At 42.6% G+C, this 15,063-nt stretch overlaps 1 protein-coding gene across 1 annotated transcript; it reads right to left on the bottom strand.

The window, feature by feature from the left end:
• Positions 1–12,440: 12,440 nt before the first annotated feature.
• On the bottom strand, positions 12,441–13,524 carry LOC138190952 (uncharacterized). Its single transcript, XM_069135932.1, has 3 exons — positions 13,050–13,524; positions 12,924–12,989; positions 12,441–12,687 (listed from the first exon to the last, which is right to left on the bottom strand). The coding sequence occupies exons 1-3, from the start codon at positions 13,522–13,524 to the stop codon at positions 12,593–12,595; spliced, it is 636 nt and encodes a 211-aa protein (XP_068992033.1). The 3' UTR covers positions 12,441–12,592.
• Between the last annotated feature and the right edge of the window lie 1,539 nt (positions 13,525–15,063).

The raw sequence follows: 15,063 nt of genomic DNA, 5'->3' as shown, positions 1-15,063 counted from the left end.
AAATTACGTCGGACTAGTGCCAGAAAGAATTTATTCCAGCACTTATCAAAATCGCGAAAATTTTCTCCAAAAATACGAAGGGGTTAACCTTCCTTTTTTTTTGGCCGTAAAATCTTTCGTCTCAGAATTGATTTGCATGACTCTTTCCCGACCAATTGGACCCCCAGGAACTCAGAAAACGCAGCGAAAAGAGCGTGGTACCGACAGGAGAGAAATGGCGAGCGAAAAAGCACCACCCGAAAAATGTCGGAAACACGGGTTCTCGTTTTTTGGCTGTAACTTCGGATCCGTTGATCGCAGCCTATTATGACTGCGCCCAATCGATTTCTCTTGCAAAATTACGTCGAACTAGTGCCACAAAGAATTTATTCCACCACTTTTCAAAATCGCGAAAATTTTCGACAAAAATTCAAAGGGGTTAACCTTCCTTTTTTTTTGACCGGAAAATCTTCCGTCTCAAAAATGATTTGTTTGACCCTTTCCCGACCAATTGGACCCCCAGGAACTCAGAAAACGCAGCGAAAAGAGCGTGGGACCGACAGGAGAGAAATGGCGAGCGAAAAATCACCAGCCGAAAAATGTCGAAAACACAGGTTCTCGTTTTTTAGCTGTAACTTTTGATCCGTTGATCGCAGCCTATTGGGACTGCGCCCAATCGATTTCTCTCGCAAAATTACGTCGGACTAGTGCCAGAAAGAATTTATTCCAGCACTTATCAAAATCGCGAAAATTTTCTCCAAAAATACGAAGGGGTTAACCTTCCTTTTTTTTTGGCCGTAAAATCTTTCGTCTCAGAATTGATTTGCATGACTCTTTCCCGACCAATTGGACCCCCAGGAACTCAGAAAACGCAGCGAAAAGAGCGTGGTACCGACAGGAGAGAAATGGCGAGCGAAAAAGCACCACCCGAAAAATGTCGGAAACACGGGTTCTCGTTTTTTGGCTGTAACTTCGGATCCGTTGATCGCAGCCTATTATGACTGCGCCCAATCGATTTCTCTTGCAAAATTACGTCGAACTAGTGCCACAAAGAATTTATTCCACCACTTTTCAAAATCGCGAAAATTTTCGACAAAAATTCAAAGGGGTTAACCTTCCTTTTTTTTTGACCGGAAAATCTTCCGTCTCAAAAATGATTTGTTTGACCCTTTCCCGACCAATTGGACCCCCAGGAACTCAGAAAACGTAGCGAAAAGAGCGTGGGACCAACAGGAGAGAAATGGCGAGCGAAAAAGCACCAGCTGAAAAATGTCGAAAACACAGGTTCTCGTTTTTCGGCTGTAACTTTTGATCCGTTGATCGCAGCCTATTGGGACTGCGCCCAATCGATTTCTCTCGCAAAATTACGTCGGACTAGTGCGAGAAAGAATTTATTCCAGCACTTTTCAAAATCGCGAAAATTTTCGCCAAAAATACAAAGGGGTTAACCTTCCTTTTTTTTTGACCGAAAAATCTTCCGTCTCAGAATTGATTTGTATGACCCTTTCCCGACCAATTGGACCCCCAGGAACTCAGAAAACGCAGCGAAAAGAGCGTGGGACTAACAGGAGAGAAATGGCGAGCGAAAAAGCACCAGCTGAAAAATGTCGAAAACACAGGTTCTCGTTTTTTGGCTGTAACTTTTGATCCATTGATCGCAGCCGATTGAGACTGCGCCTAATCGATTTCTCTCGCAAAATTACGTCGGACTAGTGCGAGAAAGAATTTATTCCAGCACTTTTCAAAATCGCGAAAATTTTCGCCAAAAATACAAAGGGGTTAACCTTCCTTTTTTTTTGACCGAGAAATCTTCCGTCTCAGAATTGATTTGTATGACCCTTTCCCGACCAATTGGACCCCCAGGAACTCAGAAAACGCAGCGAAAAGAGCGTGGTACCGACAGGAGAGAAATGGCGAGCGAAAAAGCACCAGCCGAAAAATGTCGAAAACACGGGTTCTCGTTTTTTGGCTGTAACTTTTGATCCGTTGATCGCAGCCTATTGGGACTGCGCCCAATCGATTTCTCTTGCAAAATTACGTCGAACTAGTGCCAAAAAGAATTTATTCCACCACTTTTCAAAATCGCGAAAATTTTCGACAAAAATTCAAAGGGGTTACCTTCCTTTTTTTTTGACCGGAAAATCTTCCGTCTCAGAATTGATTTGTTTGACCCTTTTCCGACCAATTGGACCCCCAGAAACTCAGAAAACGCAGCGAAAAGAGCGTGGGACCAACAGGAGAGAAATGGCGAGCGAAAAAGCACCAGCTGAAAAATGTCGAAAACACAGGTTCTCGTTTTTTGGCTGTAACTTTTGATCCATTGATCGCAGCCGATTGAGACTGCGCCCAATCGATTTCTCTCGCAAAATTACGTCGGACTAGTGCGAGAAAGAATTTATTCCAGCACTTTTCAAAATCGCGAAAATTTTCGCCAAAAATACAAAGGGGTTAACCTTCCTTTTTTTTTGACCGAAAAATCTTCCGTCTCAGAAATGATTTGTTTGACCCTTTTCCGACCAATTGGACCCCCAGGAACTCAGAAAACGTAGCGAAAAGAGCGTGGGACCAACAGGAGAGAAATGGCGAGCGAAAAAGCACCAGCTGAAAAATGTCGAAAACACAGGTTCTCGTTTTTCGGCTGTAACTTTTGATCCGTTAATCGCAGCCTATTGGGACTGCGCCCAATCGATTTCTCTCGCAAAATTACGTCGGACCAGTGCCAGAAAGAATTTATTCCAGCACTTTTCAAAATCGCGAAAATTTTCTCCAAAAATACGAAGGGGTTAACCTTCCTTTTTTTTTGGCCGTAAAATCTTCCGTCTCAGAATTGATTTGTATGACTCTTTCCCGACCAATTGGACCCCCAGGAACTCAGAAAACGCAGCAAAAAGAGCGTGGGACCAACAGGAGAGAAATGGCGAGCGAAAAAGCACCACCCGAAAAATGTCGGAAACACGGGTTCTCGTTTTTTGGCTGTAACTTCGGATCCGTTGATCGCAGCCTATTGGGACTGCGCCCAATCGATTTCTCTTGCAAAATCACGTCGAACTAGTGCCACAAAGAATTTATTCCACCACTTTTCAAAATCGCGAAAATTTTCGACAAAAATTCAAAGGGGTTAACCTTCCTTTTTTTTTGACCGGAAAATCTTCCGTCTCAGAAATAATTTGTTTGACCCTTTCCCGACCAATTGGACCCCCAGGAACTCAGAAAACGTAGCGAAAAGAGCGTGGGACCAACAGGAGAGAAATGGCGAGCGAAAGAGCACCTGCTGAAAAATGTCGAAAACACAGGTTCTCGTTTTTTGGCTGCAACTCTTGATCCGTTGCTCGCAGCGTATTGGGACTGCGCTTAATCGTTTTCTCTTGCAAAATTACGTCGAACTAGTGCCAAAAAGAATTTATTCCACCACTTTTCAAAATCGCGAAAATTTTCGACAAAAATTCAAAGGGGTTAACCTTCCTTTTTTTTTGACCGGAAAATCTTCCGTCTCAGAATTGATTTGTTTGACCCTTTCCCGACCAATTGGACCCCCAGGAACTCAGAAAACGCAGCGAAAAGAGCGTGGGACCGACAGGAGAGAAATGGCGAGCGAAAAAGCACCAGCTGAAAAATGTCGAAAACACAGGTTCTCGTTTTTTGGCTGTAACTTTTGATCCATTGATCGCAGCCTATTGAGACTGCGCCCAATCGATTTCTCTCGCAAAATTACGTCGGACGAGTGCGAGAAAGAATTTATTCCAGCACTTTTCAAAATCGCGAAAATTTTCGCCAAAAATGCAAAGGGGTTAAACCTTCCTTTTTTTTTGACCGAAAAATCTTCCGTCTCAGAATTGATTTGTTTGACCCTTTTCCGACCAATTGGACCCCCAGAAACTCAGAAAACGCAGCGAAAAGAGCGTGGGACCAACAGGAGAGAAATGGCGAGCGAAAAATCACCAGCCGAAAAATGTCGAAAACACAGGTTCTCGTTTTTTGGCTGTAACTTTTGATCCGTTGATCGCAGCCTATTGGGACTGCGCCCAATCGATTTCTCTCGCAAAATTACGTCGGACTAGTGCCAGAAAGAATTTATTCCAGCACTTATCAAAATCGCGAAAATTTTCTCCAAAAATACGAAGGGGTTAACCTTCCTTTTTTTTTGGCCGTAAAATCTTTCGTCTCAGAATTGATTTGCATGACTCTTTCCCGACCAATTGGACCCCCAGGAACTCAGAAAACGCAGCGAAAAGAGCGTGGTACCGACAGGAGAGAAATGGCGAGCGAAAAAGCACCACCCGAAAAATGTCGGAAACACGGGTTCTCGTTTTTTGGCTGTAACTTCGGATCCGTTGATCGCAGCCTATTGGGACTGCGCCCAATCGATTTCTCTTGCAAAATTACGTCGAACTAGTGCCACAAAGAATTTATTCCACCACTTTTCAAAATCGCGAAAATTTTCGACAAAAATTCAAAGGGGTTAACCTTCCTTTTTTTTTGACCGGAAAATCTTCCGTCTCAAAAATGATTTGTTTGACCCTTTCCCGACCAATTGGACCCCCAGGAACTCAGAAAACGTAGCGAAAAGAGCGTGGGACCAACAGGAGAGAAATGGCGAGCGAAAAAGCACCAGCTGAAAAATGTCGAAAACACAGGTTCTCGTTTTTCGGCTGTAACTTTTGATCCGTTGATCGCAGCCTATTGGGACTGCGCCCAATCGATTTCTCTCGCAAAATTACGTCGGACTAGTGCGAGAAAGAATTTATTCCAGCACTTTTCAAAATCGCGAAAATTTTCGCCAAAAATACAAAGTGGTTAACCTTCCTTTTTTTTTGACCGAAAAATCTTCCGTCTCAGAATTGATTTGTATGACCCTTTCCCGACCAATTGGACGCCCAGGAACTCAGAAAACGCAGCGAAAAGAGCGTGGGACTAACAGGAGAGAAATGGCGAGCGAAAAAGCACCAGCTGAAAAATGTCGAAAACACAGGTTCTCGTTTTTTGGCTGTAACTTTTGATCCATTGATCGCAGCCGATTGAGACTGCGCCTAATCGATTTCTCTCGCAAAATTACGTCGGACTAGTGCGAGAAAGAATTTATTCCAGCACTTTTCAAAATCGCGAAAATTTTCGCCAAAAATACAAAGGGGTTAACCTTCCTTTTTTTTTGACCGAGAAATCTTCCGTCTCAGAATTGATTTGTATGACCCTTTCCCGACCAATTGGACCCCCAGGAACTCAGAAAACGCAGCGAAAAGAGCGTGGGACTGACAGGAGAGAAATATCGAGCGAAAAAGCACCAGCCGAAAAATGTCGAAAACACGGGTTCTCGTTTTTTGGCTGTAACTTTTGATCCGTTGATCGCAGCCTATTGGGACTGCGCCCAATCGATTTCTCTTGCAAAATTACGTCGAACTAGTGCCAAAAAGAATTTATTTCACCACTTTTCAAAATCGCGAAAATTTTCGACAAAAATTCAAAGGGGTTACCTTCCTTTTTTTTTGACCGGAAAATCTTCCGTCTCAGAATTGATTTGTTTGACCCTTTTCCGACCAATTGGACCCCCAGAAACTCAGAAAACGCAGCGAAAAGAGCGTGGGACCAACAGGAGAGAAATGGCGAGCGAAAAAGCACCAGCTGAAAAATGTCGAAAACACAGGTTCTCGTTTTTTGGCTGTAACTTTTGATCCATTGATCGCAGCCGATTGAGACTGCGCCCAATCGATTTCTCTTGCAAAATTACGTCGGACTAGTGCCAGAAAGAATTTATTCCAGCACATTTCGAAATCGCGAAAATTGTCGCCAAAAATACAAAGGGGTTAACCTTCCTTTTTTTTTGACCGGAAAATCTTGCGTCTCAAAATTGATTTGTAAGACCCTTTTCCGAACAATTGGACCCTCGGGAACTCAGAAAACGCAGCGAAAAGAGCGTGGGACCGACAGGAGAGAAATGGCGAGCGAAAAAGCACCACCCGAAAAATGTCGGAAACACGGGTTTTCGTTTTTTGGCTGTAACTTCGGATCCGTTGATCGCAGCCTATTGGGACTGCGCCCAATCGATTTCTCTTGCAAAATTACGTCGAACTAGTGCCACAAAGAATTTATTCCACCACTTTTCAAAATCGCGAAAATTTTCGACAAAAATTCAAAGGGGTTAACCTTCCTTTTTTTTTGACCGGAAAATCTTCCGTCTCAGAAATGATTTGTTTGACCCTTTCCCGACCAATTGGACCCCCAGGAACTCAGAAAACGCAGCGAAAAAAGCGTGGGACTGACAGGAGAGAAACGGCGAGCGAAAAAGCACCAGCCGAAAAATGTCGAAAACACGGGTTCTCGTTTTTTGGCTGTAACTTTTGATCCGTTGATCGCAGCCTATTGGGACTGCGCCCAATCGATTTCTCTCGCAAAATTACGTCGGACTAGTGCCAGAAAGAATTTATTCCAGCACTTTTCAAAATCGCGAAAATTTTCACCAAAAATACAAAGGGGTTAACCTTCCTTTTTTTTTGGCCGTAAGATCTTCCGTCTCAGAATTGATTTGTATGACTCTTTCCCGACCGATTGGACCCCCAGGAACTCAGAAAACGCAGCGAAAAGAGCGTGGGACCAACAGGAGAGAAATGGCGAGCGAAAAAGCACCAGCTGAAAAATGTCGAAAACACGGGTTCTCGTTTGTTGGCTGTAACTTCGGATCTGTTGATCGCAGCCTATTGGGACTGCGCCCAATCGATTTCTCTTGCAAAATTACGTCGAACTAGTGCCAGAAAGAATTTATTCCAGCACTTTTCAAAATCGCGAAAATTTTCGCCAAAAATACAAAGGGGTTAACCTTCCTTTTTTTTTGACCGAAAAATCTTCCGTCTCCGAATTGATCTGTATGACCCTTTCCCGACCAATTGTACCCCCAGGAACTCAGAAAACGCAGCGAAACGAGCGTGGGACCAACAGGAGAGAAATGGCGAGCGAAAAAGCACCACCCGAAAAATGTCGAAAACACAGGTCCTCGTTTTTTGGCTGTAACTTTTGATCCGTTGATCGCGGTCTATTGAGACTGCGCCCAATCTATTTCTCTCGCAAAATTACGTCGGACTAGTGCCAGGAAGAATTTATTCCAGCACTTTTCAAAATCGCGAAAATTTTCGCCAAAAATACAGAGGGGTTAACCATCCTTTTTTTTTGTCAAAAAAATCTTCCGACTCGGAATTGATTTGTGTGACCCTTTCTCGAACGATTGGACCCCCAGGAACTCAGAAAACGCAGCGAAAAGAGCGTGGGACCAACAGGAGAGAAATGGCGCGCGAAAAAGCACCTGCTGAAAAATGTCGAAAACACGGGTTCTCGTTTTTTGGCTGTAACTTTTGATCCGTTGATCGCAGCCTATTGGGACTGCGCCCAATCGATTTCTCTGGCAAAATTACGTCTACATAGTGCATGCAAGAATCTATTCAGTCAACGGCTGACCATCGAAGGGCCTGGCTGCTTGAGTCTGGAATCGGCAGGAGAGATGAAGTGTGTATTTCTTGTATGAAACGTGAAAACTAAAACCATTATACATCATATCATATCATCATACAACATACATCATACATCATACATCGTACATCATACATCATACATCATACATCATACATCGTACATCATACATCATCATACCTAGTATTACAGTTCGAAACCAAAGTTTGAATTTTCGAATGTTCGGAAAGTGACGTCACCAATCTAAAATCGGCTAGCCGAGTTCCTCAGTCTGGTAACAACCGCGCAGTAGAGCGGACGGTTGAGAGTCGCGCTCCGCAAATTTCGAGTACCGGGTTCTCAACCTCCCGGATCCCGCGCTTCGGGTCCGCTACGTATTTCGAGTACCGGGTTCTCAACCTCCCGGATCCCGCGCTTCGGGTCCGCTACGCGGTGAAACTCGACTTCCAGGATAAGCGCTCCGTGGTTCCTGGTTCATGTTTACAATAAATTATTTCAATTCGTTTTTCGCGCAACCCCAAATTCGGTAGCTGTCGGTCCGCTAATAAAATTTCTCGACTTCCAGGATAAGCGCTCCGTGGTTCCTGGTTCATGTTTACAATAAATTATTTCAATTCGTTTTTCGCGCAACCCCAAATTCGGTAGCTGTCGGTCCGCTAATAAAATTTCTATAACTTTACAATCTTCTCATGATCTTTTTGGTAAAATATGTCGATAAAAAAATTATATCAAACCTTACACATTATTTTTGATTTGTTCTCACGCTGAAAATATTTATTAGTATTCGAGGTATAACTCGAGGTGGTTGGCGGTTTTCGTTGGAGGTAGTTAGGGGTGGTTGCGGGTAATCTCGGTGATTCAGGAGGAGGGGGACGAGGATTTGTGCTCGGTGAGTAAAACACTTTTATAATATTTCATGGCAATTGTAATTATATTTTATCTGAAATATTTCAAACTTGTCATGTTTACATTAAATTATTTCAATTCATTTTTCGCGCAAGCACAAATTCAGTAGCTATGAATAAGCTTATACAATTTATTATATTATCAATCAATTAATTAATATTTTTATAATATTTAATGGCAATTGTAATTATATTTCATCTGAAATATTACAAACTTGTCACGTTTACAATAAATTATTTCAACTCATTTTTCGTGCAAGCACATATTCAGTAGCTATGAATAATCTTACACAATTTATTATATTATTAATTAATTAATTAATATTCTTATAATCTTTGATGGCAATTGTAATTATATTTCATCTGAAATATTACAAACTTGTCACGTTTACAATAAATTATTTTAATTCATTTTTCGTGCAAGCACAAATTCAGTAGCTACGAATAAGCTTATACAATTTATTATACTATTAATTAATTATTTAATCAATTACTCAATTATATTAATCCTTACACAATATTTTCGATGTGTTCTTATACTGAAAATATTTATTACTATTCAAGGTATAACCTGAGGTGGTTGAAGGCGGTCGGAGGTGGACGAGGAGGAGGACGAGGAGGACGAGGATTTGTGCTCGGTGAGTAAAACACTTTTATAATATTTCATGGCAATTGTAATTATATTTTATTTAAAATATTTCAAACTAGTCATGTTTACAATAAATTATTTCAACTCATTTTTCGCGCAAGCACATATTCAGTAGCTATGAATAATCTTGTACAGTTCGTTGTATCATTAATTAATTGATTAATTACATTAATCCTTACACAATATTTTTGATGTGTTCCTATACTAAAAATATTCATTACTATTCCAGGTATTACCCGAGGTGGTCGGAGGTGGACGAGGAGGAGGACGAGCTGGACGAGGAGGAGGACCAGGTGGACGAGGAGGAGGAAGAGGGAGACGAGGAGGAGGCGGGGTGGGTCGGGGGAGAGGACCTCTCCTCTCCTCAGAGGAGGGGAGGGGGAGGGGCAGGGAAGGGGGAGAGGTGGGCGGGGAGGGGAAGGGGGAGGGGGAGGGAAGGGGTGGGGTGGGGCGGAGGGCGGGAGGGCGGGAGGGAGGGAGGGAGGGTGGGTGGTTGGGCGGGAGGGTGGGAGGGCGGGAGGGTGGGAGGGAGGGAGGGCGGGCGGGAGGGGCGGGAGGGAGAGAGTGGAGGACGGATGTCGATGCGAGCCCATTAAAGTTAATAGAGCAAAACACCCCCCGCCCGCCCGCCCGCCCACCCTCCCTCCCTCCCTCCCTCCCTCCCGCCCTCTCTCCCTCCCTCCCTCCCGCCCTCCCTCCCGCCCCTCCCGCCCACCCTCCCTCCCTCCTGCCCACCCCACCCCACCCCACCCCTTCCCTTCCCTCCCCCTCCCCCTCCCCCCGCCCCTCCCCCTCACCCTCCACGCCCACCTCTACCCCTTCCTTGCCCCTCCCCCTCCCCTCCTCTGAGGAGAGGAGAGGTCCTCTCCCCCGACCCACCCCGCCTCCTCCTCGTCCACCTCTTCCTCCTCCTCGTCCACCTGGTCCTCCTCCTCGTCCAGCTCGTCCTCCTCCTCGTCCACCTCCGACCACCTCGGGTAATACCTGGAATAGTAATGAATATTTTTAGTATAGGAACACATCAAAAATATTGTGTAAGGATTAATGTAATTAATCAATTAATTAATAATACAATGAACTGTACAAGATTATTCATAGCTACTGAATATGTGCTTGCACGAGAAATGAAATGAAACAATTTATTGTAAACGTGACAAGTTTGTAATATTTCAGATGAAATATAATTACAATTGCCATCAAATATTATAAGAATATTAATTAATTAATTAATAATATAATAAATTATATAAGATTATTCATAGCTACTGAATATGTGCTTGCACGAAAAATGAATTGAAATGATTTAATGTAAATATTTTCAGTATAGGAACACATCAAAAATATTGTATAAGGATTAATATAATTGATTAATTATTTAATAATATAATGAATTGTATAAGCTTATTCATAGCTACTGAATATGTGCTTGCGCGAAAAATGAGTTGAAATAATTTATTGTAAACATGACTAGTTTGAAATATTTTAAATAAAATATAATTACAATTGCCATGAAATATTATAAAAGTGTTTTACTCACCGAGCACAAATCCTCGTCCTCCTCGTCCTGAATCACCGAGATTACCCGCAACCACCCCTAACTACCTCCAACGAAAACCGCCAACCACCTCGAGTTATACCTCGAATACTAATAAATATTTTCAGCGTGAGAACAAATCAAAAATAATGTGTAAGGTTTGATATAATTTTTTTATCGACATATTTTACCAAAAAGATCATGAGAAGATTGTAAAGTTATAGAAATTTTATTAGCGGACCGACAGCTACCGAATTTGGGGTTGCGCGAAAAACGAATTGAAATAATTTATTGTAAACATGAACCAGGAACCACGGAGCGCTTATCCTGGAAGTCGAGAAATTTTATTAGCGGACCGACAGCTACCGAATTTGGGGTTGCGCGAAAAACGAATTGAAATAATTTATTGTAAACATGAACCAGGAACCACGGAGCGCTTATCCTGGAAGTCGAGTTTCACCGCGTAGCGGACCCGAAGCGCGGGATCCGGGAGGTTGAGAACCCGGTACTCGAAATACGTAGCGGACCCGAAGCGCGGGATCCGGGAGGTTGAGAACCCGTTACTCGAAATTTGCGGAGCGCGACTCTCAACCGTCCGCTCTACTGCGCGGTTGTTACCAGACTGAGGAACTCGGCTAGCCGATTTTAGATTGGTGACGTCACTTTCCGAACATCCGAAAATTCAAACTTTGGTTTCGAACTGTAATACTAGGTATGATGATGTATGATGTACGATGTATGATGTATGATGTATGATGTATGATGTACGATGTATGATGTATGATGTATGTTGTATAATGATTTTAGTTTTCACGTTTCATACAAGAAATACACACCTCATCCCTCCTGCCGATTCCAGACTCAAGCGGCCAGGCCCTTCGATGGTCAGCCGTTGATTGAGGATATATTCTTCAGTGAACGGCTCGGCTAATAACGCTGCCGTTCTGCGACAGTTGGATGATGAAAAATTTCGCTCGTATCTTTCAAATGTGTGTTAAAATACACTCGAAATGTTAAGAAGCGTTGTTCTTTCTCTCCCTATCACCTTTCTAGGTCTTTAAATCACTACGCAGCGTTAAATACTGTCTCATATACGAAGCATCCGTTTCATCTCGTTCAAAATTAACGCATCCGTGATGTATTACAGTTACTCTGAATTTTTTTCCATCCGAATACTTTTCGAAAAACAATTCTGCTCCTCCACCCAACGCAGATACTTCACTTGCGACCAGCTAAAACAACGTTTCGATTCTACGCCTATGAAAATTCAAGATCGAGAGAGCAAATGAAAAGTTGTTGGAATAATTATGAATACTAATGTTATGGAATATATCGAGCGCGCGTCGAATAAAATCCCATTTCGAAATGAATAATTCTTCTCTTTTCATATCATAGCTAATCTGGTAATATAGGTAAATAGGATGGTTGGAGGTGTTCGGAAATGGTAGGAGGTGGTCGGCGCTGGCAGAAGGTGATAGGGGGTGCTCGAAAGTGGCCGTTGATGGTCGGAGGTGGCAGGGGGAGGTAGGAGGCGTTCGAAAATGGTAGGACATTTCAAAAGTTAAAGTCGACGATGATCCGGTGCATCAAGTTTGTCGTTACAGATTTTCTTGCCACATGAGGCATAGAGTATTCAACAACGATAATGCAGTCCTTAAAATTCATCATTCATCTCTGACTGGAAAGCCAATTCGCAAGGCGTGGTATTCTATTCTATTTGCATTATTAGAAAAATACCCGTACTCTACATACACTGTTTCTAATCTTTTGCTACATTTGGTTTAATCCCTATGCTTCCACAGCACGATTAGTCGGAAATGTTTTCGATTATCCATAATAAAATAAAAGAAGTAACAAAGCTTAAATTTATTGTTAAAGCTCTAATGAATACATCAAACTGCGGTCGAATCAATTCATTTATTATTTGCACATGACCTCTGTATATTTGATAAATTATTCCTAAATACATTGAAACATATGTATTTATAATGAAATATCATGCAATGGACTGTGTAAACTATAAACTATAATTTCTATCGAATAGCTGCTTTTATGTCAACAGGGCTTTGAGACTCAGTTCAGTTCGTCCTCCTCCTCGTCCACCTCCGACCACCTCCAACAATCGCCAACCACCTCGAACAACCACCGATAACCACCTCGGGTTGTACCTGGAATAGCAATAAATATTTTCAGTATCAGAACACATCAAAAATATTGTGTAAGGATTGGTATAATCAATTAATTAATTAATAATATAACAAATTTTATCAGCGCATTTATAGCTACTGAATTTGTGCTTGCGCGAAAAATGAATTGAAATAATTTATTGTAAACAGGACAAGTTTGATAAATTTTAGATGAAATATAATTACAATTGCCATTGAATAATATAAAAATGTTTAACTCATTGAGCACAAATCCTCGTCCTCCTCGTCCTCTCCTTGAAGTCGAGTTTCGCTAGGTAGCGGACCTGGAGTGCAGGAACGATGGAGCGCTTGTCCCGGAAGTCGAGTTTCTCCAGGTAGTGAACCTTGAGCGTAGAAACTACGGAGCGCTTGGTCAAAAGTCACCAGTTCAAAAACCTGGACAGCCATAACTACGGAGCGCTTGTCCTGGAACTCGAGTTTCACGAGGTAGTGGACCTGGAGCGCAGGAACCACGGAGCGCTTGTCCTGGAAGTCGAGTTCCTGCAGGTAGTGGAACTTGACCGCAGAAACTGTGGAGCGCTTGTCCTGGAAGTCGAATTTTACCAGGTAGCAGACCTGGAGCTTAGAAACTACGGAGCGCTTGTCCTGGAAGTCTAATTTCATCAGGTAGCGGACCTGGAGCTTAGAAACTACGGAGCGCTTCTTCCTGAAGTCGAGTTTCACCAGGTACCGACCTGGAGCGCAGAAACTACGGAGCGCTTGTCCTGGAATTCGAGTTGCTCCAGGAAGTGAACCCGGAACGCAGGATCCAGGAGGAAGAGAACCCGGTACACGAAATTTGCGGAGCGCGATTCTCATCCGTCCGCGCTACGGCGCGGTTGTTTCCAGACTGAGGAATTTGGCTAGCTCAATACTGTAGATCGATGATGTCAAGAGAAAAAAAATTTTGAGTGACGTCACTTTCCGAACAGCCAAACATCCGACATCCAAACTTTAGTTTCGCACTTTAATACTATGCATGATGTATGACGTATGATGATGTATCATGTATGATGTACGATAATATGATATGATGTATGATGATTTTAGTTTTCACATTTCAGACAAGAAATACGCACTTTATCTTTCCTGCCGATTTCAGACTCAAGCGGCTTGGCCCTTCGATGGTCAGCCGTTGACTTAAGATATATTCTTTAGTTAACGGGTCAGCTAATAAACGCTGCCGTTCTGCGACATTAGGATGATAAAAATTTTTGCTCGTACCTTTCAAATGTGTGTTGAAATACACTCGAAGTTTTAAGAAGCTTCGTTCTTTCTGTCCCTATCAAAAAAAAAAAAAAAATCGCCGACAATCATCTTATTAGGTCTTTAAATCAGGACACTGCGTTTAATACTGTCTCATATACGGAGCATCCATTTCGTCTCGATCAAAATTAGCGCATCCGTGATGTATTACAGTTACTCTGAATTTTTTTCCATACACTTTACGAAAAACAAATCTCCTTCTCTACCCAACGTGAAGTATTTCACTTGCGACTAGCTAAAACAGCGTTTCGATTCTATGCCTCCGAAAATTCAAGATCGAGAGAGAAAATGAAAAGTCGTTGGAATAATTATGAATATTAATGTGATGGAATACATCGAGCGCGTGTCGAATAGAATCCCATTTCGAAATGAATAATTCTTCTATTTTCATATTATAGCCGTATTATTGTAGATAATCTAGTTTGTCTCCTGGAAAATTATAAAATTTATAGTATGCATCACGTTTTAATCGTAAATGGATCATGTATATTAATGTCGTACATGGACCGCATATACATATACATATACTTTTTGGTCTCCGCATCATTATTACATCTGATCTGTTATTATTCATGATCTATGTATACATTCTTTCCTCGGGTACCTAAACTTTATTTTGGAAGTAATTTATTCTTATTAATTTATTGTATCGCCGGCCTGGGCTTACCATTGCGAAGACTGTGTTACTCGGAAGGTGAATGCAGCCAGCATCATGTCGAAATCGGTAACTCTCTGATGTTCTGCAATAAGATCTCATTTTTGTTATTGGAACATCTCACGGAGCGGAAGCCACGACGATCTTCGGTTGTCACTCCACAGCCCATTAGGGCAACTCTCTGTCAGTTCTTCAGTCAACGTAGGAGGTGTTTGGAGGTGGTTGGCGGTGATCGGAGGAGGACGAGGACAACGATGATAATGAGTGGGCGGAGGATGATGAGGAGGGGGACCAGGTGGACTAGGAGGACTAAGGTGATCGGCGGTGTTTGACAGGGGTTGGAGGTGCTCGGACGTAGTTGGGGATCGTTGGCGGTGGACGCGGTTATGCTCCTTCTCACGGGTATGATTGAGCTACTCGACATTTCTATGATGCAG

This window comes from Neodiprion pinetum, chromosome 5 (genome assembly GCF_021155775.2).
Source record: "Neodiprion pinetum isolate iyNeoPine1 chromosome 5, iyNeoPine1.2, whole genome shotgun sequence".
In the NCBI taxonomy this organism is placed as follows: domain Eukaryota; kingdom Metazoa; phylum Arthropoda; class Insecta; order Hymenoptera; family Diprionidae; genus Neodiprion; species Neodiprion pinetum.
The sequence above is the reverse complement of the archived record's forward strand: the minus strand, read 5'-3'. Positions and strand labels throughout refer to the sequence as shown.